General features: G+C 38.3%; 1 protein-coding gene across 1 annotated transcript; it reads right to left on the reverse strand.

Moving 5' to 3' along the window:
* Positions 1 to 1,310: 1,310 nt before the first annotated feature.
* On the reverse strand, positions 1,311 to 21,694 carry LOC139939597 (uncharacterized). Its single transcript, XM_071935615.1, has 10 exons — positions 21,691 to 21,694; positions 15,800 to 15,882; positions 6,925 to 13,969; positions 6,009 to 6,130; positions 5,688 to 5,746; positions 5,112 to 5,287; positions 4,385 to 4,754; positions 3,398 to 3,443; positions 2,772 to 2,882; positions 1,311 to 1,462 (listed from the first exon to the last, which is right to left on the reverse strand). The coding sequence occupies exons 1-10, from the start codon at positions 21,692 to 21,694 to the stop codon at positions 1,388 to 1,390; spliced, it is 8,091 nt and encodes a 2,696-aa protein (XP_071791716.1). The 3' UTR covers positions 1,311 to 1,387.
* Between the last annotated feature and the right edge of the window lie 5,146 nt (positions 21,695 to 26,840).

Here is a 26,840-nt window from a genome sequence, read left to right on the forward strand (position 1 = left end):
CACTAACTCAGCAACGCTACAACCAATATCCACTTTTAATGATGAGCGGATACTTAGTAAAATAAGTGGTAGTGATTCAGTCCATCTGTTAGGCTCGCTCTGCGTTTTGAAAGCAGATTTAAGTTGCCGATGGAAACGTTCCACTAATCCATTTGCTGCTGGATGGTACGCAGTAGTGCGAATGTGTTTGCTGCCTATTAATTGGGATAGTTGTTGGAACAAGTTTGATTCGAACTGTCTACCTCTATCTGTGGTTATTATTGCGGGAACACCGAATGTAGCTACCCATCTTTCAGTAAATGCTTTTGCTACAGTTTCAGCTGTAATGTTAGCAATGGGTATTGCTTCAGGCCACCTTGTAAATCGGTCTATACATGTGAGTAAGTAGCAACAACCGTTGGATGGGGGTAGAGGACCAACAATGTCAATGTGAACATGGCTAAATCTAGCGTCAGGTGTTGCAAAGGTACCTATCGGAGTCACTGTGTGACGATGTACCTTGGCACGTTGACACTGGATACAATGTTTGGTCCAGAGTCTGACATCTTTGTTAATTGACGGCCATACGAATCTGTGAGTTATTAGGCGTTGTGTTGCTCTAATACCTGGATGAGATAGATTATGTATCGAATCAAAAATGTTACGTCTGAATTCAGGAGTGACGTTTTTTCAGAAGGTTGCGTGTTCGAATCACGTCGGGGTCACCAGTTATAGGGTATTTGGTTACAATTATATACACTTACCCTATTTCTGAGTCTGGGCAGAATTAAGCTTCATTTTGGCGGCGCTGGTCAGCTTTGACTTCATTCAAATTAATAAGATCTCACAAATACAATTACTTAACTACTATTTATATTTAACTATTAAGAGATATTACTTTATACCCTAATGGTGTCCTCCAGCTGAAAGGTTGCTGTATAGGAGTAGTGTACTACCAATTCAGTTTCCAGTCAGCCTTTGGACAACCACAATAAATGAACCTAAATACTACGACTATATAAGTTAGAGAGATACAACCTTTCTGTACCAAAAGCTGGAGAAGAGTGAGGGTGGTTTATTGTCTGCATTTGCTTTTCTATGGCTATGTACACTAAGGAAAAAGATTAGGGCCTGCTCAATAGGCGTAAACAAAGGAACTTACAATAGGCTTTTATACTACACTGGGGGTTTTGGAGTTCATTGTTCACCATTTACAGCTGACATTCCCAGATGGTCATATACAATAGGGGAATGGTAAAAGTCTCCAGTGCGAGCACTAAAAGCTAACACATGCTTGGCAGCTGTTAATGGAATTCACTACACTATCAACCCCTCCCCATTACTCGTTACCAAGTAAGGTTTTATGCTAATAATTATTTTGAGTAATTGCCAATGGTGTCCACTGCCTTTAACAATCAATTGAGCTACGTTCATCCTCTAAGACCAACCTTGGTGACGAAGAAGTTCCCATCGATCTATCCATCTGAAACGAGTATTAAACAATTATTAATAAAGGATCATTACATATTTTATAAGAACAACACTTAAATCACAGATCACAGTTTTACATAAAACTGACACGATCTAATAAAGATGATACCAGAAAGCATCCCTTGAAAAATTTCTGTCTGAAATGTCATATTATTTGATGAGAAATAAATAAAACTAATTTCCCGTTTGGGGTGTAACGCTCAGTGAGTGTTTTGTTCATTTTTCTTTTTGAATCGTTGTCATGCCATACAAAATGTGTCATCGGTTTTTCATTATTTTCTCCTGACCCAGATGGCCGATTGGTCTCAAACTTCTACAGGTTTGTCAGTCTTTTGATATGGTGGATTAGGCATACATCAAGTGATTATACACTGCGAGCAAAAACCAATTCTGTAATGTGTCTTTAACTTTACAAATGTTGACGCTGTACGGAACATAATTTTAGGTATACAAATGTTTCTGCACCATGTGAAGCTACACTACCGGGTCAGAATTAACCCTAATTCCGGGTCCTGTGGGCCTGACCCGCATTTATGGGTCAGTATGGTCCGGAATCCGTGTCAAGATGACACAGAAAACGACAAAATTTACGCAGTATCCGAGTACACCATATTTCTTAAACCAGTTTCCAGATTAACTGACCAAGATATGAACCAGACTCCATGGGACGAGGATTCCGGGTCTATTCTGATCCAGGGAGTTTTTAAATAGAAATAAAGGCACTGAACATTACTGGTAAATACTCACAATAACTGTTATAAGCGTACGAACTTACTTGGTAACAAGCAATGGAGAACTGTTGATAGTATAAAACATTGTGAACAACAGCTCCCTCTTAAGTAAGTTAACGTAGTTTTAGAGAAAGAAGTCATTTTCCACTATAATATTTGAATTTGGTTTCCAAGACCTCAGAATTAGATTTTGAGGTCCCAAAATCAAGCATCTGAAAGTACACAACTTCGTGTGACAAAGGTGTTTTTTCGTCCATTAGCATCTCGCAATTTCGACGCAATTGATTTCAAATGTTCATAGGTTTGTTATTTTGTGCATTATGTTGAGATACACCAAGTGAGAAGACTGGTCTTTGACAATTACCAAAGGTGTCCAGTGTCTTATTAAAACAGATGTTAAATTTGCATCGGGGATGAAGAATATCCATTTTGGTTTTTACCCATTTACACCGATCTATGTTGGCACTGTATACTCAGTACTTTCCCGAGCTCAGCGGGGAAAAAAATCACAGACATATTACTCGGGTGGGATTCGAACCCACGACAACGATGATAAATTGTTTTACTTACCGATGTTTCCAGGATGTTTAAGACCGAGGCTGATGCTGGTTCTTCAAGATCCAAGACCCGAGACGGTGCGTCGATTCCCCCGTTGTTATTTAATGACTCTTGCCTCGAGAACTATCAAGACCAGGTGTGAAGATAAATCGTTAGAGAAAACACTTGCGATCTTTGCTGGAAAGGAATGGAACAAGTTTCCTCCATACACTACTAGCTCACAAGAAACTACTTATTTTAACGTGTTATGTTTTTTCCTTTGTAGAACCTGATAGTTTTTTTCTGGTACAAATTTGACAGTTTTCACTTTTCAATTTTTAACAGGACCATAGTGTAACAGCTTCTAATCGGAAATATTCAATACGTTTTATAATAAACCAATCGATCAATCAATCACTCAATTAAACCAACAAATACATCTATCTATCTATCCATCTCTCCATGTAATCAATTAATTAATCAATGTTTTTCTTAGATATTTAAGAATGTATCTTATTGAATGCTTTCATTGCTTTCTTGTTTCTTTTTTCAGGATACCTGTTAGTGGCGGTTAACCAGGTTTGGTTATCAATAAATATATAAATATAATCAATCAATCAATCAACCAATCAATCGATCGATCAATCAAATTCATTTACCTTTCCCTCGTCCGATAACTCGTCCATTTTAAAGACAGCATCTCGACTGAAATAAAATAAGTATAATAACTGTGATAAAAATGGAAATATAAAACTTATTTACAAATTGATTGTTAAAGCCATTATACACTTTCGGTACAGAAAAAAAGTTCACAGATTTACAAATAATTTACAGGGTTTACAGAAGGTAATGGTAAAAGACTTCTCTTGAAATATTGTTCCATGAAATGCTTTACTTTTTGAGAAAACATTAAAATAATATTAGTTCTCGAGAGAATTACGGGTTTATTTTAAACACATGTCATGACACGGCGACACGTGCGGAAACAAGAGTGGGTTTTCCCGTTATTTTCTCCCGACTCCAATGACCGATTGCGCCTAAATTTTCACAGGTTTGTTATTTTATATATAAGTTGTGATACACGAAGTGTGGGACTTGGACAATACTGTTTACCGAAAGTGTATAATGGCTTTAAATGTATTCCAGCATCAGGGTTTAAAAGCTAGTAAATTGTAAATCAGTGGTGTAATGTTTTAGGCCCTCTGTTGCCCAACCCCTTAAAGGCACTGGACACTATTGGTAATTACTCAAAGTAATTGTGCGCATAGAAAATTGCATGGTAATAAGCAATCGAGAGCTGTTGATAGTGTAAAACATTGTGAGAAATGGCTCCCTCTGAAGAAACTTAGTTTTTGAGAAAGAGGTAATTTCTCACTCAAAATCTGAAGGAAAAAAAAAGAAAAAAACGTCAAGCCTTTTCGGCATCTGAAAGCACACATTTTGTGGAACATTTGTGCAACAAGGGTATATTTTTCGCTTGCATTATCCTCTTGCAACTTCGATGACCATATGAGTCTAAATTTTTACAGATTTATTGTTTAAAGCATAGTGGGATACACCAAGTGAGAATACGACTTTGACAATTGCCAAAGATATCCCATCAGCATTTAAAATTGCTACCCATCTATTTGTCCTATCCATCTTACCTTTGTGAGAAGCTGTAACTTTCCTTCCGCATCCCCTTCGAGTACGTTTTCTTGAGAAGTACCGCCATGATCCCAATACCAACCAGGAGAAAGACAAACAAACTGACAGACAGACCAACCAAAAGACCGAGCTTGCTGACGTAACCCTCGCACCTTGTTCCAGGATACCAAGCCTCGTTGGTATCCTGACAATCACAGACTGGTACCTCGCCTTCTGCCTGGCTACACAGACCGTGGCTGTTGCAGTAGTCGGCTGCCTGTTTGCATGGTGACCGGCAGAGGATGTTATTGTTGACGCACTGAGGGTCTAAGGTTGGATTTTCACAGACTGCAAAACCTTCTTCGATGTATGTGCATACATCTATTAGATCTTTTAAAAGAATGGAAACATTTTCATTATTTCATTGAAGAGAAGAAAATTACTACAAATCGCCAGACACACAAAGCCTGAAGGCCACTTCAAGGTGTGGACTACAACTTTTTTTGTCCAGAGGGACCTACTCCTAGGGCTGAAACGGGGTTACCCCTTTTACCCCTCTATAGCTTACAGGGTATGTATGCCATTTCAAAAAGTTTTTTAGATACCGCCGAAAATCCGGAGCAAATTTTTGTCCACGAAGGAAGAAGAACCTCTTATAGGAGATGTGTGGGGGGGGCTTATAATTATATTTTTCTATAACCACATTACTTCAGGGTGTCAAAAGCTGCTGTACTTCTAAAAACCTACCCGTTGGAGGCATACATGAGGTACACTCCTCTACGCCCAAGCTACCGATTGACCCACTCGTTACGGCCGGTCCTACCGTCTTCTCGTACAACTGAACGGCTGTCATCTCTAGGTCGGACGGGGTCATACGACTGACATCATACACAGCAATATGTTCAATGATGACGCTTCCTTTCCTAGGTGGGGAGAAGAAATCATGACGGAGAGTGTTGCGTACAGGGTTAGTGTTGAGTACAGATGACATTATTGTTCAAATGATTTTTCAAGAAAGCCACCAGAAGGACTTGGGTACGACTTATAAATATTCCTAGACGATGTCTTATAAAATTGTTAAGCTGTGGACAATTCCTGAATAGGTTATTATTACAAAAGATAGTTTAGCCACATTGAAGAACATTTTGACTGAATATAATGTTCGAATCCTGCGTATTTATGATCGATGCACTTGAACATAATTGCTTCCCTTATGCCAGGTGTCTACGAAGGAACCTGAAAGTGATGGGACAGCTTTGTGTTGGCTGTAGCCATTTAGTCATCAGACCCAAATCAGCCAAATTAGTGCGATTGTAAAATTACCTTAACTTGAGAATTTCAACCCTCATGAATCCGTCAACCTCGCCGTAGATTGGTGACGCCTGAGGAGAAAGAAACACAAGAGGTTTTATCATGAGCTGCTGAAATATGTTTTTTGTCAAAGGGAGGTATTTAACAAAAAACGATAACATGGAGGTAAAAACAGGTTGGCCTACATTACCTGCTGCGTCAACAGTCAATTATTAGTAGTGATGACGTTGTCAGTCTATATTACCTTAGTATTGTAACCTTTTAACCTCAAAATATCTAATGAAGGATAGTTTGCCACTGCATGATATTTTAAACTTATGAACACACACTCACCTCATTAAGGAACAAACTCTTCAGTTCCTTGCAAGGATCTGACTCTTCGGTTTCTTCAGGTCTACAGTCGGTCTCGGTCTCCGGTACCGCTATCTCAACCTTCAATATTCTTTCTGCAGTTTCTGAATCATCAAAAGTGTTAAAAGTGTCAAATTTCTGACGTGTCAAAAGTTTACTTGAAGTTCACCATTGGTTCATTGCAGTTGTGAAAAAAACAGAGATAGATTTCATCGATGAAAGACACTTGTGGTACGCTCGGTGGCTGCAGACATACCGGGCCAAATTTCATAGAGATGCTTTCAAGCACATAACAGTATAGCTAAGCACAACAAAAGTATGCTAAGAATAAGGTTTCCAGCCACAACGCCATGTCTCATGTACAATTTGTGACTGTTCTGCTCATTTTTTTTTCATTTTTTTTTTGCTAAGCAGACAATTATTCAGCAATATTTTCTGCTTAAGCAGCTCTATGAAATTGGGCACAGGTAAATCCATCGTCTCGGTATATGCCCATGCTCAGAACAACGTTAACAATGGAAATGTATTATGTTAAGTCTACTGCCACCTAGCGTTTAAAAGTTTATCATTTGGAAGCAAAGATCTAAGCTGTTATCACCAACGAATACAAAATGTGTTGAGAAGTTAAATATAATCCAGTGCTTAAAGACTGTACGGAAAACATCGGTTACTGTAAGGAGTATAGATTTTGATTGGTTAACATAAAGTTCTTTAAAAAGAGGTGAATTTCGAATCAAAATTGAACAATGGGAGACTTTAGGTGGCAGCAGACTTAACAGGTAAATTGCAAATGTTTACGTAGTTCTGAGCATGTGCACGTTCCCGAAAACAATGGGTTTTACCCGGTTATTCTTTTGCCACCAAGCGTCCCGAAAGTCTCCCCTTTAAATAAACTTACCCCCATCGGGAACATCAAATAGTGGAGGTTTGTCAGCTGGTAAAGAAGAATCCGTAGGCGAGAGCTCTGTTGTTACTCTAGACGTTCCACTTGGTGAGGTTTTGGAGACTTCAGGAAGGTCGCTTGTCGTCCAGGTGGAATAACTTTGAGAACTCGAGGAGAAGCCATTGTTTAATGTTGAACTCGGTAGTTCTGTTAAAGTTTCAGTTGTAGAGCGTTCTGTGGTAGAGCTGTCAGTTGTAGAGCGTTCAGTTGTAGAGCGTTCTGTGGTAGAGCTGTCAGTTGTAGAGCGTTCAGTTGTAGAGCGTTCTGTGGTAGAGCTGTCAGTTGTAGAGCGTTCAGTTGTAGAGCGTTCTGTGGTAGAGCTGTCAGTTGTAGAGCGTTCAGTTGTAGAGCGTTCTGTGGTGGAGCTGTCAGTTGTAGAGCGTTCAGTTGTAGAGCGTTCTGTGGTAGAGCTGTCAGTTGAAGACAATTCAGTTGTAGACCGATCAGTTGTAGAGGCTTCCGTCGTGGAATATTCTGGTGTAGAACTTTCAGTTGTAAAGTCTGGTGTAGAATTTTCAATGGTAGAGCTCTCAGTTGAAGACACGCCGGTTGTTGGGCGATCGGTTGTAGAGCTTTCAGTTGAAGAAACTTCAGTCGTACTGCTTTCAGTTGTTGGGATTTCGGTTGTAATGTTTGATGAAAAACTATCAGTTGTAAAACCATCAGTTGTAGATACTTCGGTCGTGTAGCGATCAGTGGAGGCTTTAGTTGGAGAATCTTTTGGTGTGGAACTTTCAGTGGTTGAGCTTTCAGTTGAAGAAACTTCAGTAAAATAGCGTTCAGTTGTAAAGTATGGCGTATAACTTACAGTGGTAAACGTTTCAGTTGGAGCAACTTCAGTCTTGGAACTTTCTGTGGTAGAGCTCTCAGTAGTAGAAACTTCTGGTGTGGAACTTTCAGTTGTTGAGCTTTCGGTTGAAGAAACTTCAGTCATAAAGCTTTCGGTGGAAGAGCCTTCAGATGTAGACACTTCTGGTGTAGAACTTTCAATTGGGCTCTCGGTTGACGAGACTTCAGTGGTAGAGAGTTCAGTTGAAGAGCTTTCGGTTGAAGAAACTTCAGTCGTAAAGGTTTCGGTGAAAGAGCTTTCAGTTGTAGACACGTCTGGTGTAGAACTTTCAATTGGGCTCTCGGTTGACGAGACTTCAGTGGTAGAGAGTTCAGTTGAAGAGCTTTCGGTTGAAGAAACTTCAGTCGTAAAGGTTTCGGTGGAAGAGCTTTCAGTTGTAGACACGTCTGGTGTAGAACTTTCAATTGGGCTCTCGGTTGACGAAACTTCAGTGGTAAAGAGGTCAGTTGAAGAGCTTTCGGTTGAAGAAACTTCAGTCGTAAAGGTTTCGGTGGAAGAGCTTTCAGTTGTAGACACGTCTGGTGTAGAACTTTCAATTGGGCTCTCGGTTGACGAGACTTCAGTGGTAGAGAGTTCAGGTGAAGAGCTTTCGGTTGAAGAAACTTCAGTCGTAAAGGTTTCGGTGGAAGAGCTTTCAGTTGTAGACACGTCTGGTGTAGAACTTTCAATTGGGCTCTCGGTTGACGAGACTTCAGTGGTAGAGAGTTCAGTTGAAGAGCTTTCGGTTGAAGAAACTTCAGTCGTAAAGGTTTCGGTGGAAGAGCTTTCAGTTGTAGACACGTCTGGTGTAGAACTTTCAATTGGGCTCTCGGTTGACGAGACTTCAGTGGTAGAGAGTTCAGTTGAAGAGCTTTCGGTTGAAGAAACTTCAGTCGTAAAGGTTTCGGTGGAAGAGCTTTCAGTTGTAGACACGTCTGGTGTAGAACTTTCAATTGGGCTCTTGGTTGACGAGACTTCAGTGGTAGAAACTTCAGTTGTGAAGCTTTCGGTTGAAGAAACTTCAGTCGTAAAGGTTTCGGTGGAAGATCTTTCAGTTGTAGAAACGTCTGGTGTAGAACTTTCAATTGGGCTCTCGGTTGACGAGACTTCAGTGGTAGAGAGTTCAGTTGAAGAGCTTTCGGTTGAAGAAACTTCAGTCGTAAAGGTTTCGGTGGAAGAGCTTTCAGTTGTAGACACGTCTGGTGTAGAACTTTCAATTGGGCTCTCGGTTGACGAGACTTCAGTGGTAGAGAGTTCAGTTGAAGAGCTTTCGGTTGAAGAAACTTCAGTCGTAAAGGTTTCGATGGAAGAGCTTTCAGTTGTAGACACGTCTGGTGTAGAACTTTCAATTGGGCTCTCGGTTGACGAGACTTCAGTGGTAGAGAGTTCAGTTGAAGAGCTTTCGGTTGAAGAAACTTCAGTCGTAAAGGTTTCGGTGGAAGAGCTTTCAGTTGTAGACACGTCTGGTGTAGAACTTTCAATTGGGCTCTTGGTTGACGAGACTTCAGTGGTAGAAACTTCAGTTGTGAAGCTTTCGGTTGAAGAAACTTCAGTTGTGAAGCTTTCAGTGGAAGATCTTTCAGTTGTAGAAACGTCTGGTGTAGAACTTTCAATTGGGCTCTCGGTTGACGAGACTTCGGTTGTAAAGAATTCAGTTGAAGAGCTTTTGGTTGAAGAAACTTCAGTCGTAAATCCGTCGGTGGAAGAGCTTTCAAACGTAGACACTTCTGGTGTAGAACTTTCAGATGGGCTCTCCGTTGACGAGACTTCAGTGGAAGATAGTTCAGTTGAAGAGCTTTCGGTTGAAGAAACTTCAGTCGTAAAGGTTTCGGTGGAAGAGCTTTCAGTTGTAGACACGTCTGGTGTAGAACTTTCAATTGGGCTCTCGGTTGACGAGACTTCAGTGGTAGAGAGTTCAGTTGAAGAGCTTTCGGTTGAAGAAACTTCAGTCGTAAAGGTTTCGGTGGAAGAGCTTTCAGTTGTAGACACGTCTGGTGTAGAACTTTCAATTGGGCTCTCGGTTGACGAGACTTCAGTGGTAGAGAGTTCAGTTGAAGAGCTTTCGGTTGAAGAAACTTCAGTCGTAAAGGTTTCGGTGGAAGAGCTTTCAGTTGTAGACACGTCTGGTGTAGAACTTTCAATTGGGCTCTTGGTTGACGAGACTTTAGTGGTAGAAACTTCAGTTGTGAAGCTTTCGGTTGAAGAAACTTCAGTCGTAAAGGTTTCGGTGGAAGATCTTTCAGTTGTAGAAACGTCTGGTGTAGAACTTTCAATTGGGCTCTCGGTTGACGAGACTTCAGTGGTAGAGAGTTCAGTTGAAGAGCTTTCGGTTGAAGAAACTTCAGTCGTAAAGGTTTCGGTGGAAGAGCTTTCAGTTGTAGACACGTCTGGTGTAGAACTTTCAATTGGGCTCTCGGTTGACGAGACTTCAGTGGTAGAGAGTTCAGTTGAAGAGCTTTCGGTTGAAGAAACTTCAGTCGTAAAGGTTTCGATGGAAGAGCTTTCAGTTGTAGACACGTCTGGTGTAGAACTTTCAATTGGGCTCTCGGTTGACGAGACTTCAGTGGTAGAGAGTTCAGTTGAAGAGCTTTCGGTTGAAGAAACTTCAGTCGTAAAGGTTTCGGTGGAAGAGCTTTCAGTTGTAGACACGTCTGGTGTAGAACTTTCAATTGGGCTCTTGGTTGACGAGACTTCAGTGGTAGAAACTTCAGTTGTGAAGCTTTCGGTTGAAGAAACTTCAGTTGTGAAGCTTTCAGTGGAAGATCTTTCAGTTGTAGAAACGTCTGGTGTAGAACTTTCAATTGGGCTCTCGGTTGACGAGACTTCAGTGGTAGAGAGTTCAGTTGAAGAGCTTTCAGTTGAAGAAACTTCAGTCGTAAAGGTTTCGGTGGAAGATCTTTCAGTTGTAGAAACGTCCGGTGTAGAACTTTCAATAGGGCTGTCGGTTGACGAGACTTCGGTTGTAGAGAGTTTAGTTGAAGGGCTTTCAGTTGAAGAAACTTCAGTCGTAAAGGTTTCGGTGGAAGAGCTTTCAAACGTAGACACTTCTGGTGTAGAACTTTCAATTGGGCTCTCGGTTGACGAGACTTCGGTTGTAGAGAGTTCAGTTGAAGAGCTTTCAGTTGAAGAAACTTCAGTTGTGAAGCTTTCAGTGGAAGATCTTTCAGTTGTAGAAACGTCTGGTGTAGAACTTTCAATTGGGCTCTCGGTTGACGAGACTTCAGTGGTAGAGAGTTCAGTTGAAGAGCTTTCGGTTGAAGAAACTTCAGTCGTAAAGGTTTCGGTGGAAGAGCTTTCAGTTGTAGACACGTCTGGTGTAGAACTTTCAATTGGGCTCTCGGTTGACGAGACTTCAGTGGTAGAGAGTTCAGTGGAAGAGCTCTCGGTTGAAGAAACTTCAGTCGTTGAGCTTTCGGTTGAAGAGCTTTCAGTTGTGGAAACTTCCAGTGTAAAACTTTCAGTTGGGCTCTCGGTTGACGAGACTTCAGTGGTAAAGAGTCCAGTTGAAGAAATTTCAGTCGTACAGCTTTCAGTGGAAGAGCTTTCAGATGTAGACACTTCTGGTGTCGAACTTTCAGATGGGCTCTCGGTTGACGAGACTTCGGTTGTAAAGAGTTCAGTTGAAGAGCTTTCGGTTGAAGAAACTTCAGTCATAAGGCTTCCAGTGGAAGAGCTTTCAGTTGTAGACACTTCTGGTGTCGAACTTTCAGATGGGCTCTCGGTTGACGAGACTTCGGTTGTAAAGAGTTCAGTTGAAGAGCTTTCGGTTGAAGAAACTTCAGTCATAAGGCTTCCAGTGGAAGAGCTTTCAGATGTAGACACTTCTGGTGTCGAACTTTCAGATGGGCTCTCGGTTGACGAGACTTCGGTTGTAAAGAGTTCAGTTGAAGAGCTTTCGGTTGAAGAGCTTACAGTTGTTGAAACTTTTGGTGTGGAACTTTCAGTTGATGGGCTCTCGGTTGACGAAACTTTAGTGGTAGAGAGTTCAGTTGAAGAGCTTTCGGTTGACGAAACTTCAGTCATAAGGCTTCCAGTGGAAAAGCTTTCAGTTGTAGACACTTCTGGTGTAGAACTTTCAGATGGGCTCTCGGTTGACGAGACTTCGGTTGTAAAGAGTTCAGTTGAAGAGCTTTCGGTTGAAGAGCTTTCAGTTGTAGAAATGTCCAGTGTAGAACTTTCAATAGGGCTGTCGGTTGACGAGACTTCGGTTGTAGAGAGTTCAGTTGAAGAGCTTTCGGTTGAAGAAACTTCAGTCGTAAAGGTTTCGGTGGAAGAGCTTTCAAACGTAGACACTTCTGGTGTAGAAATTTCAATTGGGCTCTCGGTTGACGAGACTTCGGTTGTAGAGAGGTCAGTTGAAGAACTTTCGGTTGACGAAACTTCAGTTGTGAAGCTTTCAGTGGAAGATCTTTCAGTTGTAGAAACGTCCGGTGTAGAACTTTCAATAGAGCTGTCGGTTGACGAGACTTCGGTTGTAGAGAGTTCAGTTGAAGAGCTTTCGGTTGAAGAAACTTCAGTCGTAAAGGTTTCGGTGGAAGAGCTTTCAAACGTAGACCTTTCTGGTGTAGAACTTTCAATTGGGCTCTCGGTTGACGAGACTTCGGTTGTAGAGAGTTCAGTTGAAGAACTTTCGGTTGATAAAACTTCAGTCGTTGAGATTTCGGTTGAAGAGCTTTCAGTTGTGGAAACTTCCGGTGTAAAACTTTCAGTTGGGCTCTCGTTTGACGAGACTTCAGTGGAAGAGAGTTCGGTTGAAGAGCTTTCAGTTGTAGAAACTTCAGTCGTAAAGGTTTCGGTGGAAGAGCTTTCAGTTGTAGAAACGTCTGGTGTAGAACTTTCAGATGGGCTCTCGGTTGACAAGACTTTAGTGGTAGAGAGTTCAGTTAAAGAGCTTTCGGTTGACGAAACTTCAGTTGTGAAGCTTTCAGTGGAAGATCTTTCAGTTGTAGAAACGTCTGGTGTAGAACTTTCAATTGGGCTCTCGGTTGACGAGACTTCAGTGGTAGAGAGTTCAGTTGAAGAGCTTTCGGTTGAAGAAACTTCAGTCGTAAAGGTTTCGGTGGAAGAGCTTTCAGTTGTAGAAACGTCTGATGTAGAACTTTCAATTGGGCTCTCGGTTGACGAGACTTCAGTGGTAGAGAGTTCAGTTAAAGAGCTTTCGGTTGACGAAACTTCAGTCATAAGGCTTCCAGTGGAAGAGCTTTCAGTTGTAGACACTTCTGGTGTAGAACTTTCAGATGGGCTCTCGGTTGACGAGACTTCGGTTGTAAAGAGTTCAGTTGAAGAGCTTTCGGTTGAAGAAACTTCAGTCATAAAGCTTCCAGTGGAAGAGCTTTCAGTTGTAGACACTTCCGATGTAGAACTTTCAGATGGGCTCTCGGTTGAGGAGACTTCAGTGGTAGAGAGTTCAGTTGAAATGCTTTCGGTTGAAGAAACTTCGGTCGTAAGGCTTTCAGTGGAAGAGCTTTCAGTTGTAGAAACGTCTGGTGTAGAACTTTCAGTTGATCCTTTGGTTGACGAGACTTCAGTGGTAGAGAGTTCAGTTGAAAAGCTTTCGGTTGAAGAACCTTCAGGCGTTAAGCTTTCAGTGGAAGAGCTTTGAGTTGTAAAAACATGTGGTGTAGAACTTTCAATTGGGCTTTCAGTTGACGAAACTTCAGTGGTAGAGAGTTGAGTTGAAGAGCTTCCGGTTGAAGAAACTTCGGTCGTAAAGCTTTCAGAGGTAGAGCTTTCAGCTGTAGAAACTTCTGGTGTAAACCATTCAGCTGTTGAGTTTTCGGTTGAAGAAACTTCAGTCGTGGAGAGATTACTTGCAGTGCTTGTAGTGATTAATACTGTTGGTGTAGAGCTTTCGGTTAACGATACTTTAGTTGTAGACTGTTCAGTTCTAGTGCTTTCAGTTGTATACACTTTTGGTGTAGAACTTTCAGTTGTTGAATTTTCAGTTGTAGAAACATCTGATGTCGAGTGTTCGGTTGTAGACATTTCAGTTTGTCTTACTGTTGGAAATGTTGTTGTTGTTGTTGTTTTTGTTGCTGTTTTGAGGACAGCTCCTGTCGAAGATTCTGCTGTCGATGAGTCAATAAGCAAACCGTCTGTCGTTGATGTGTCAATTGAGGTGTATTCTGTCGGTGAATTATTCTCAGAGGTAGATATTATAGTTTTCCAGTCCTGTAACACAAAATAGAGGGTTTGTGATTAATTTCTCGGTGTACATGTTCTATGAGCGGAACAGCGGAAGCCTTTTTTGTATTTATTAATCTCAAGTAATTTTGAACAGTTGTCTAATTCTACAATTTGATTTACTGTGATCTTCATGAGGTTGCCTTCAATTTATTAAATTCCGGTTTGTAAATAATTGTATAATCTACGATATTATTCTTAGTTTTAAGAATTCAGTCATTATTATTATTATTATTATTATTATTATTATTGTTATTATTATTATTATTATTATTGCTGTTGCTGTTGCTGTTGCTGTTGCTGTTGCTGTTGCTGCTGCTGTTGCTGTTGCTGTTGCTGTTGCTGTTGCTGTATAATCTACGATATATTCTTAGTTTTAAGAATTCAGTTATTATTATTATCACCGTCACCGTCACCGTCACCGTCACCGTCACCGTCACCGTCACCGTCACCGTCACCGTCACCGTCACCGTCACCGTCACCGTCACCGTCACCGTCACCGTCACCGTCACCGTCACCGTCACCGTCACCGTCACCGTCACCGTCACCGTCACCGTCATCGTCATCGTCATCGTCATCGTCATCGTCATCGTTATTGTTATTATTGCTGTTGCTGTTGCTGTTGCTGTTGCTGTTGCTGTTGCTGTTGCTGTTGCTGTTGTTGTTGTTGTTGTTGTTGTTGTTGTTGTTGTTGTTGTTGTTGTTGTTGTTGTTGTTGTTGTTGTTGTTGTTGTTGTTGTTGTTGTTGTTGTTGTTGTTGTTGTTGTTGTTGTTGTTGTTGTTGTTGTTGTTGTTGTTGTTGTTGTTGTTGTTGTTGTTGTTGTTGTTGTTGTTGTTGTTGTTGTTGTTGTTGTTGTTGTTGTTGTTGTTGTTGTTGTTGTTGTTGTTGTTGTTGTTGTTGTTGTTGTTGTTGTTGTTGTTGTTGTTGTTGTTGTTGTTGTTGTTGTTGTTGTTGTTGTTGTTGTTGTTGTTGTTGTTGTTGTTGTTGTTGTTGTTATTATTATTAGTGTAGCCTTTCTTGAGGTATGTTAGACTTTGAAACCGCACGAGGGCGCAATTTCTTCAGGCTAAAAAAAGTTGAATTCGGCATACAATCGTGCCAAGAAATGACATTTTCGTACATTTTGCTGTTTCAAAACAGGACATGTTGCTTTGGGGTTTATTTATAAACTACAATTGAATAACTTTCCTATCAAAGGTAAAATTTACACCAATTCTCTGGCATTATTAACCCATCTTTGCCTAAGTGAATTATTATAGAAGGGATACGGGTGTCGTGCCCAAATAAGAATTTGCATATTATTCCTACTGACCATGGTCAGGCATTCAAAAGTCATTATAAGTTGGTGTGGGTGTCATAGAATAGAATTATATTGTAGGAGTGAGGTCACTTCATAGATAGTAAGGGTTCCCCATAAACATTTTAGTAAACACTCAGCAAGTTCTATTGGGCACATAAGTCAACCCGTGGCTAACTATCAACCAGCAACGTTCGTGCGCAGTGAGACCAGTGAGGTAACCAACCATGGGCTCGAGGCTGGTTGCAAATGGTCGACCACAGTAGTCAACTAATAGTTGGCCAGCCTGGGTTCGAGTCAAAATGGTCAATCTTTAGTTAACCATTGTGCACAATCGGATTTGCTCTTAGGCGTGGAATGAGGTGCATGCTGGTCTATCTATAGCTATCAAGTTTGATCGCTAGATAGACCAGCGCAAACGGTATTTGCGAAAAGGTCGTCGCAGTCCACGCAAGGAGGCCCTCTTGTGGTTGGCATTGTGAAGGATTATTCAGAAGAAAAGAGTTTGTGTTTGGCTTACTGTAATTATTTCAGGCGTGGCAGTAAACTCTTCCTCAGTCAAACTGTCATTGAAAATCAAGGACGGCATTATCACGTTGTTTCCTAGAAATAATAAGAAACAAATATCTTAATAGATGTTAAATTTGCATTAGAGAATACTATTTGGTTGAACCCTTACACCGATGTGTACAAACACTGTATACTCAGTACTTTCCCGAGTTTGTGAAAACAATCACAGGCATAATATTACTCAGTGGGATTCGAACCCACGACCTTTGCCAATCTGTAGCAGGTGCCTTACCTGCCGAGATTGAATCTTAGTTTAGCAGCGGGTACTGCACCGATTAAATAGATGTTAAGTTTGCATCGGGGTTGAATAATTCTAATAGGTTTTACCCTTAAATCGTAGTGCGGTTTTACCAAGGGTTAACAAAAGCCCATTTTAATTAAAGTCACCTGGAAATATAATTTTTTTTCTTTCAAACATAAGAGTATATGCTTACGAACAATAAAACAACTTTTTAAGTAATTGTTTGTCACGATTTATATGTTTAAAAAATATATAAAGTTGTTTGGGGGGCTGACTCCGCCTACCCCTTTTGTGACGTCAGTCGAGGCAGACTTTGCCTGCAATGCGTATAGTAAACACACGTGCAAAGTACATGTACGTCCAAGTCGTGAGTTGGTACATTTCAAAAAGTGTTTTTCTGCATTCAGCAGCAATACACCTGGTCGGCATTGCCGGAAAAATTTTTTTTTTCTTTTTTTTTAAATGTACAAACTCACGACTTGGTCCGTACATGTACTTTGCAATTGTGTTTACTCTACGCATTACAGGCAAAGTCTGCCTCGATTGACGTCACGAACAGCGCCCTCTCGGGTCGGGGTCTACTCTTAAATTTGTAAATAACATAAGAACTGATTTTTTAAAACCTTAGTTAACTGTTTATTCACATTCCACTCATCAAAACACATATATTAGTGACACAATCTTTATTTTGAAAAAATACCACTTCCAGGTGACTTTAAAGAGCTGACTCTGGCGGTTACACACCTATAGTCCGACACCCCTATATTCCGACACCCCTATGTTCCGACACCCCTATATTCCGACACCCCTATGTTCCGACACCCCTTTATCCCGACACCCCTATGTTCCGACACCCATATGCTCCGACAACTTTTTCGCACATTATTACTCTGCACAAAAACACAACTTGTATTACAGGTTTGCCGGCGAATTTCGGCAGGGAATAAGTTTAAAAGTGATGGAATCAAATTAAGATAAACGAATTACACATGAATGTATTGCTTTTTGAGGCATGCATTTCGTTAGGTGTGTGATTATAAACATGAGTTAATATGGCTCCCGAATAAGCTGCATAAAATACACTTCAGAGGGAGCCGTATCTCACAATGTGTTATACTACAAACCTCTCCCCATTACACGTTACCAAATAAAGTTTTATACTGATAATTATTTTGAGTAATTACTAATAGTGTCCACTGCCTTTAATCTAATCTGGCTTCTCAAATTCTTACCAACAACATAAATTATGTGTCCTCAACATCAGGACAAAACTAACGGGTGACCTTTCATAAAGATATCAAATTTAATATTATTTATTTTGTAGTTGATTGCAATTCCTAATAAATGGAACCATCCTTTTGTGTTCAACACATATTTCTCATCGCAAAATTTGTTTCGATGAGAAATTGGAACAGAGGCTGAACTTTGGACCTCTTTAAATGTGACACGCCCACCTTCACCAAATCAATCATGATGTGGTCTGAATTACATTCACGAGATCCTAACGCAGTATATTCTATGTAATAACAGCAAGCATTCTCTAGACTGGTGTAGTTGACTAAAGTCCACCTATGTTGTAGGTTGTACACTATTGGTAATTACTCAAAATAATTATTAGCAAAAAACTTTACTTGGTAACAAGCAATGGAGAGCTGTTGAAAATATAAAACATTGTGAGAAACGGCTCCCTCTGAAGTAACGTATAGTTTAAGAGAAAGAAGTAATTTTCCACTAAATTCTTGAATTTGACTGAGGTCCCGAAATCAAGCACCTATTATTATCTTGCAACTTTGACGACCATTTTGAGTTCAAATTTTCGCAGGTTTGTTATGTGGTGCATATGTTGAGGTACACCAAGTGAAAAGACTTCTTTGACAATATCATTACCAACAGTATCCAGTATATTTAAGAGATCACTCATTTTAACACTCAGACATTGCTAATAGTGTAGCTTTTTTGCACCGTTATTTTCTGGAGAAAAAAAATCAGGAACAAATTCAGGAAAATTATAAAAACCAGAAACAAATAGTTTTGTTCTAAAGCTGTAGATTCTCTGTTTCCATGGGAACGTCTGGACAAAATTATTGTCATCTTGGTCCATATCTTTTTTTTTTTGGCCCTCTTATTTGAGCAAAACTATGCGGTCATTCGTGGCCGCTCTAATGTTTGAAGGGGAAAGTTATACCGGCTGATTCGACTGAACGTTTTCCCACATGCACTCATTTATGTCTTCCTTGTGGCTTAGTCAGTTTTGTAGAATTGTTTGTTGAATTATGAAGAGTGATGAAAAAATAACTATAATTATAGATGTATAGGGTTTCATGGTTAATTTAAACAACAAATATTTCATTTGAAAACCCTGCGCAATCACGTTCGTTTTGAAACTGAATTCTCCGTTGTATCAACAGTCAAAAGTAAAATTCAAGTTCACCAGTTTACCATTCGCTGATCAATAATAAGATCATGCATTTCATGAAAGACAGTAGTAAAATGCTGTCGTCATATACAAGTTTAATCAAATAGTAAACAACGCTTCAAATGTTTAACCCTTATTGGGCATATATAATATCAACTTTATATTTCTACACCATCTGGCGATCTCCAGGTAAAGCGATGTTAAACGAAAAGATTGCTGCTCGTGGTCTTAGCTTTGTATTTAGAGAGTTGCAATATTGACCAGTATTGTCTTTTGTCATGTTATTTAATTAGAGATATCACCAAAAAATGAGGAGAGAATATAATTGAACACATAGGAAGAAACGTCTTTACCAGTAATGGTTTTCATATTACATTTTGGGGGGATAAAAAATTGTATCTTTTTCCATAACCGCATTACTTCCAAGTCAAGTGGTTCACTCTCAACCAAGTAAGCTTTTATTGCCATTATATTTCACAGTAAATACCAAACGTATTATCTTCCCTCAAACAATATAAATATTAGTTAAAAACACTAGCGTTTTTTTTCCCCCTATCCCTTTACGATTCTGCAACGCCCAAAAGTAATTCCGTTTGATTTGTCTAATACTTTAAAACTCGCAATGAATAATAGGCTTATAGTTATTTGTTTTTTATTCATATGGATTATGGAGTTGGAACAGGGGAGGCCCCGTTATTGGCTCGCAATCCGTGGTTTCAGTTTTATCTCATCGGAACCGTAGGTATTTCCAAAGCTGATAAACCAGTCAAACAGAGTGCGAGATAACCCTTGTTTTATTGAACTAAATGATCAGAGAATGGGTTTAATGCGATCAACCTTGGGCGTTGACTACCGAAGCAACGAGTAACTGTTCTGTGGTGTACCTTTGGGTTATACCAAAATGTTCTCGACTACCAACGTCCTGTACTAATTTGACCTGTCCCATCTTCTGGGTCAGTTTGACCCGGAATACGTGTCAAGTGACCCGGAACTGGGTCAAACTGCAATACAATAGTAAATGTAAATGCTCTGCACGGTATTATGTCTGAGTTATGGCGAAAGGAACTATAAAGAAGTCCGGTAAAGAATTGACCCGAATTGGCTACATTGGTATTGACCATATAGCTATATAAAAATAAAGCTCTATGAACTTGACCCTTCTTTCAGGTAAGTTTGACCCAGAATACGAGTCAAAATTTGTTATTCTCATTTAGTTATTCGCATTGTATACTAGTCATAAGTCTTTCTATTTCATTTGAAGGCATTCAAGTCTACACTTTGACCATTCGGAAGTTGAATTTCTCCTACCTACAAACTTGACTTATCGAGACGTACACATTCGTGGTGACGAGTAATGGGGAGAGGTTGATGGTATAAAACATTGTGAGAAACGGCTCCCTCTGAAGTGCCATAGTTTGCGAGAAAGAAGTAATTTTCCACGAATTTGATTTCGAGACCTCAGATTTAGAACTTGAGGTCTCGAAATCAACCATCTAAACGCACACAACTTCGTGTGACAAGGGTTTATTTTCTTTCATTATTACCTCGCAACTTCGGTGACCGATTGAGCTCAAATTTTCACAGGTTAGTTATTTTATGCATGTTTTGAGATACACCAACTGTGAAGGCTGGTCTTTGACAATTACCAATAGTATCCTCTGCCTTTAAAGTTAAATTCTATACCCGGTGTTTACATGTAGACGACTGTTAAAACAAGTAACGGTCATAATGTGGAAATGACACGAAATTGTTTTCCTATGGACGTGTACACTATTGGTAATAACACTCAAAATAATTATTGGCATAAAACCTTAATTGGTTACAAGTAATGGGGAGAGGTTGATAGTATAAAATCGTGTGAGAAACGGCTCCCTCTGAAGTGATGTAGTTTTCGAGAAAGAAGTAATTTTCAACCAAATTTGATTTCGAGACCTTAGATTTAGAATTTGGAAAATTTGAAATTTAAAAACCTTAAATCGATTTTGATGGGGAATATTGGCCGTCATCTTGAATTTATATGCACTCATTATGTTAAGAAACAATGCGGTGACAATTCATACGTATTTTAGGGGGGAAATTGTAATTTTTAATTAACGCAAATTATGCATAAAAAAAATATTTCCCCCTAAATACTTTTTTATACTTTATGTATCTATACAACCTATAGGTTGTCTCGGTCAAATTCGGCAATTTAGCAGTCAATTTCATTGTCATGCGTTCGAATTAAACCTGTTTTGCCTCTTCAGTTGTTACTGCGTTTCAAATTCAGAATTCGGCAATTCGGTTTCGTTTTGAGTCGAGTCAAATTCCTTTAGCACTCTGTTCAGTTTATTAGCGTATCAACATTCTTTCTCGTGACACACACGCTTCAAGAAGCGTCTACGATTTTGAATGCTGCTTTGATGAATTGCTAAATTGAATGATTATTAATTGTTAAATCGAATGACGCAACATTACATTTGACTAATCATAAAACGAAAACGAATTACCCTTGTCAGTAGCATTCGATTTCGCACGAAATACAATAGATTGTTGGTTAAATTGGCTGCTCTTTTTAGGAAATTAACCGATAAAACCTATATTATGCTGTTTTAGAGGGTTTCAGAAGACACTTGCGAAAAAAACATTTCTGTTGCAATTTTGTCTTGGTCAAACCCTAGATTGACTAGACTATAAAGTCTGTCATATCCGTATACTTCGTTGGCCACAATACAATATTTGACAATACCGGTGCAACATAATCAGAAGATAAATGGCCAAAAAGTTAATATAAAAAAGTAGAAAAATATAAGATACTGGAGACTTTTGAGTTATAGCAACATCGACCAAATAAATTAATGTAAAAATCTGTCACCGTTGACCAATTGAAAACAAAATCGAAATGTTACTGCAATTTTGTTTCCAAAACCCTGTGATGTGTAGGTTACAAACAATAGTCCTAGACGCATTTTATTGGATAATGTTAACCAGTTCATGACAAGTAAACCATTCGTGAACAAAAGAAAACTTAAGTACATGATGCAAATTGACGAAAAGGGTCGTGTTTCAAGAATTTCAAGCACAGACAATCACTGTTTAAGGAATGAGTAAATTGTATAGTGGAAACGCACAAAGTTGCTCACACGGTTCAAATAACTTTAAGTATTATAATATTTAATTTATAATTAATTGCATTGTTACTCACCCATATTTAGTCCGACTTCTTCCAGCTGTGTAGATTCAAAAGAACCCAACATCACCGCAAAAAACATAAGGGAAACAATAGTTCTGAAACTTGCAGCCATTTTGGACACGAGGTGAACGAGACCCGGACTTATCTCATCATCAACATACGAATTCAGAACCGTCAATTCACATTGCATGCTTCATTCACCTTTTATTATCGGTGATATTTTGCAATAAACAGCAAATCTTATCTTTATGTGTTTTATAACTATTACAGGTAATCGTATTACACATAGTGCTCTGTTTATAGGATTGAAAAGGGAACTATCTGTATGAGGTATGCGTTAAACAAACGCAAGAGGACGTGTTGTGCAAACAAATCAAAGTTGGGGTTATTCCGTTTCGGGAGTGATATTATCAATTTAAGCTTCGACAATCGAGCCAAGTTAAGATGAGATTGAGAACGACCTCGTGAAAAGATTGAATACTTGGCGAAAGAGATTGAAAAGATCGATCTTGGCGAATGGTTGCATAGTATTGTAATAGGGAACCCTAGTGCGCCCTCAGTAGTTAAGGGTGTTATATCCAACTTTGTATTTTGTATTATTTATTGTATTAACAAGTTATGTTTTGGGATCACGATTTTTAGCAAATACCTTTTTTTTCCTTTTAAAGGCAGTGGACACTATTGCACAAATTTTCACAGGTTTGTGATTTTATCGGATGTTGAGATACACTAACTGTGAAGGCTAGTCTTTGACAATTACCAATAGTGTCCACTGCCTTTAAGATTTGAGCAAGAGAAGCTCATTGTTCTTGAAAAGTGTTTTAAACCTGCTACTGGGGAAGATATGTCTCTGATGTGCCTTGAGTACTGTTTTTTTTTTTTTTTTTTAACATCTTTTAAAAAATAATATTGTAATTCTTAGGGCTAGTTAAAGGATATTCTTTTATTTTAATCCTATAAATATGTAGAATAAATAAAAGGCCTTATATGAGTATGATTTATTTGCCATTTGTTCGAATCCGGTCCGAATCCGATTCCGAACACTTCCGGAACGAGTCCCTTTGTGTTCAAATTTTAAATAGTATCATTAATATTGAGTTCAATTTTTAAATAACTAGTTGTCCAGTGGTATTATTGTCAGTCATTATGTATGTCGATGTTTTGTAATAAGTGGAACCTATCCTCGGTTCGAATCCTGATCGCGCTAGACCAGCATGCACCTCATTCCACGCATAACACGGTCAATGGAAAAAGACCGGTGAGTGGGACGCCCACTCTCGTCGCAAAAGTTTCACATTTTGTATTTATGCAGTTATTTGGGCCCTACATAACTTGAACATCTGACGTCACACTTTGAGGCTCATGAAATACGCCAGAGAGTGACCTCGAGCCTAAGGTCAATCCAATCACCTTTCACCTACATTCGTTATTTCTACCTCCATGGTTTTACATGGAGAAAGTGCAGCTGCTGCCAAACGTTACCTCGGACCAATCAAAACGTAGATACAGAATGCTTACGTCACTGCACATTATCCAATGCAATCAATGTAGCCAATGACACTGGTTCCGACAAGCAAGTACCCTGCGGATTTACACCATATGTCACATTGGTGGTATGTGACAATACCTATGGTGTAAAATATAACAATCCATTTTTTCGGTGTAGGGCCTAATACGCAAAACTTCACACTAGGTTAATGCCGTTACTTTTGAGAGACACAATACAGATGGTAATTCAGCGATTAATCATAGTTTGATAAGTAAAGTCGTCGCGCCGTTTTCACATTTTGCTGTTTATTTTTAGACACCCCTGTGGGCACACGCATATTACCCCATTGAATTTGACCGAGAAAACCTTTATCAAAAGCTCTCCATTGCTCATTTTATACCAAGTAAGTTTTGATGCCAAACATAATTTTGAGCAATTACCAGTATCGTGCCCCGTCCTTGAAGTTAACAATTTACATATTATATTATTCCGTGATTCCATGTGTATTAGAACATGATTTGTTTCATTTTATTGAAATTTGCAGAATTTAGTTTGTACATATCTTTTAAAAAGCTGGACGTTTATACAAAATATATACATCTGAGTTTGACTTCTGTTTACGTATTTTAACTCTATAGAAACAAACCGAAAATGTAGTCAATTTCACTTTTCATGATTACACATAACACTACAACAAAAACTGGGGTGTTAACATTGACACAATGATATTGCCACACTAAAGATAATAGACTTTTACAACGATAGGTGATGAAATAACACAAATTTCAGCCAGCACATTTACATTGGTGTTTTAATATTTAAACACCATGATGTTTATTTTGATTCTCTCTTGTGTATCTATGTGACTAAACCCATTGTGTAAATTTTAGCATCCCCGATTTTGACAGTAACCTTACTTAATAAATAATACATAATACAAAAAGCTAGAAAGAATTTTACTGCGTAGATAAAAAAAAAAAAAATTACCATGTTCATTGTCACTTTGTAACACGCTAACTATGCAAAAGTATCAATCGTTCAAACTGCTTTCCGCCTAAATATCATTGTGAAAATATAATTTTTACAGCAAAACATTCTTTCACAATATAATTTTTACAGCAAAACATTCTTTCACAACGAGAAAAATGACAAAATGTTAAATTTGTTAATGAAACTTGAGACCGAGCATAGTGGAAACAAAATACTTGTGTTAATACCATGGTGTTGTCGCAAGAAGTGGTGACACCACAGCGTTTTACTTCGCAGTGTTGGGCCAAACAAAAACATGCCTACAATGTCCCCGAAAGTATCCTTTTTAGAGGCCACCTCCTTCCCCTTTTTGAACGGCTGCTTCTCCCTTCCCGCCTCTTTCCCCTCTTTCTAACGGAACAACATCTCCTTTGTATATTAAATAACTTATATTTTTATCGTTTGCAGGGGTATGGTTTTACACATCTCTTGATGACAGTTTTTATACTTTTGTGTTAACCTTGACAGCCCCCATCCAACTTTTAATATTGTGTATGTCTAAAGATTTAAAATCAATAAAATACATTTTAACGATCTCAAGTCCCTCAACTGGTCGTCTCTGTCAATTCGTCGTAATTTTTCTGTTTTGTATTTTACCATTAAGTGTAAGTTTAACCTTATTCATTGTGACGTGGCAGACATCATTTCTGTCAACCATAGATGTTCTAATGTTCTCACCTTCAAACACCTGTATGCTAGAACCGATGCTTTGCATTTATCAGCTCCTCATCTGTTCCCCAGACTTTGGTCTAGTTTGCCTGAAAACATTCGCAATTCACTACTGCTCTTGCCCTTCCACAGCTTTCTTAAATCACTTAGATTTTCTGTCTGCCAAGCTCATGAATCTATTATATAGTACCTTTAGCTGAATTACTTGTGCAATATTTTAAGTTGTTTAATTTATCTACAAGTCTACTTTTTATTTATTTATTTATTTCCTTTTATAGACTGTGCAAGTCTCGCGAGAAATTGAACTTCCGGGACCATTGTGGTCCCAACCTAAAGGAGTTTTACGTTGGGGAGATTTTGTTCTGTCAATAATTTTAGTTTAACATAAGTTATGACTCTAAAAAGTGAATATGTTCTTGGGAATGTAAAAATAAGTGATTAAAAACAGAAAAGTAAAATCAATTCAACAAATTAACGAAGAAAACTAAAGAAAAAACTTGACCTCCAGTTTCCGGTTTACTCTAAACAATTAAGAATATTACCCAATTGACGTTCCCATTATCGCTGAACCTATGTAATGATCGCACCAATTGGACGTGATTCACAAATGGGGTTTGTTAGAAAAACCATCCAGGTCGATGTCGAACAGCGATCCTCGTCTATAAATAATAATATTTAATAATACATATTAAATGTATAATATTTACGTTAATTTAAACAAAACAATTATTATGTACACGAATTAAAATAATAATTATACAAAAAGTACGTTAAAAATAATAATCTTTAAGAATTTTTTAACAAATAACAATTTCAATACAATTTGGTTTTGTACAAAAATATACTTTTTTTTCGAATTAAGTTCTCGTTTTCGCTACGTGCGAGACTTGCACAGTCTATTGTTGATCCTTACCTTATCGTTATTTCTACTTATTTATTCTAAATTTATTTTGTATTCTTATTATATATTATATATATTTATTATTTGCTATTGGTTGTATAATTTTTTGTTTTTTAATGCTTTGTGTACTACATGTATATTATGTTAAATCTATATTAATTTTATTGTTTACCCCAGATGTGGGGCAACAGATCTACTGATCATAGTATGTATTTGCTTTTGTTGTCCCTAGCCCATCTCGGGGTATATTGTCTTGTGTTTTGTTTTGTACTGTTATGGCAAATAAAATAATAATAATAATAATAATAATAATAAAGACGAATTGTAAAAAATAGCCAAGCCGGTTGTCTTTAAAATTGTGTTTGGCGGCCATTTTAAAAAGAAAGAAAAAGATTCCCACTTCTCATTTTCAAAAATGCAGGACGCTAAACGTGTTATTTGTATTGTATTTCGTTTTATTCTAGTTTTATTTTTTGTTTTGCCTTTGTTTCATGTATATTTTTCTTCTTAAAATATTACTCAGAAAACGTGTATAGTGTAAAGCGTCTACTCGAGCATGAACCTCTATTGTGTTTTGAACAGGACCAGCCTTTTAAAAAATAGTACTGACCAAAATACCATTAGCAACTATAAAAAGTACAAAACAAGCTACATTATTTACACTGTATTTTTAAGAAAAGATTTAGTTTTAGTTAAAAACAGTTTTAGGTTTAAACATCTTTCTGAAGACGATCACTACAGAACAACACTCTAGAAAGAGATTGACACGTCAATTTGTGCTCAAACCTCACCTTCAATTTTTTAGTTTATAAATTAAATCAATATATAAATATACGGTGGATTAAAAACAACTATTATTACTAGCATTATTGTTTGTATTATTTATTTATTTTTGTATTTATTTCAGTTTTCTTATTTTACTACTATTTTGATTTCTTTACTTTTGAAAATTGACTTTAAGCTCATTATTTATCTTCTGAACAACGATAATAGAACTAATCATTATTATTGTATCTTCTGTATTTATAAGTTTTAAACAGCAACACTTTTTATGATTTTTGCGTCTATAAAATG

Source organism: Asterias amurensis, chromosome 7 (genome assembly GCF_032118995.1).
Source record: "Asterias amurensis chromosome 7, ASM3211899v1".
In the NCBI taxonomy this organism is placed as follows: domain Eukaryota; kingdom Metazoa; phylum Echinodermata; class Asteroidea; order Forcipulatida; family Asteriidae; genus Asterias; species Asterias amurensis.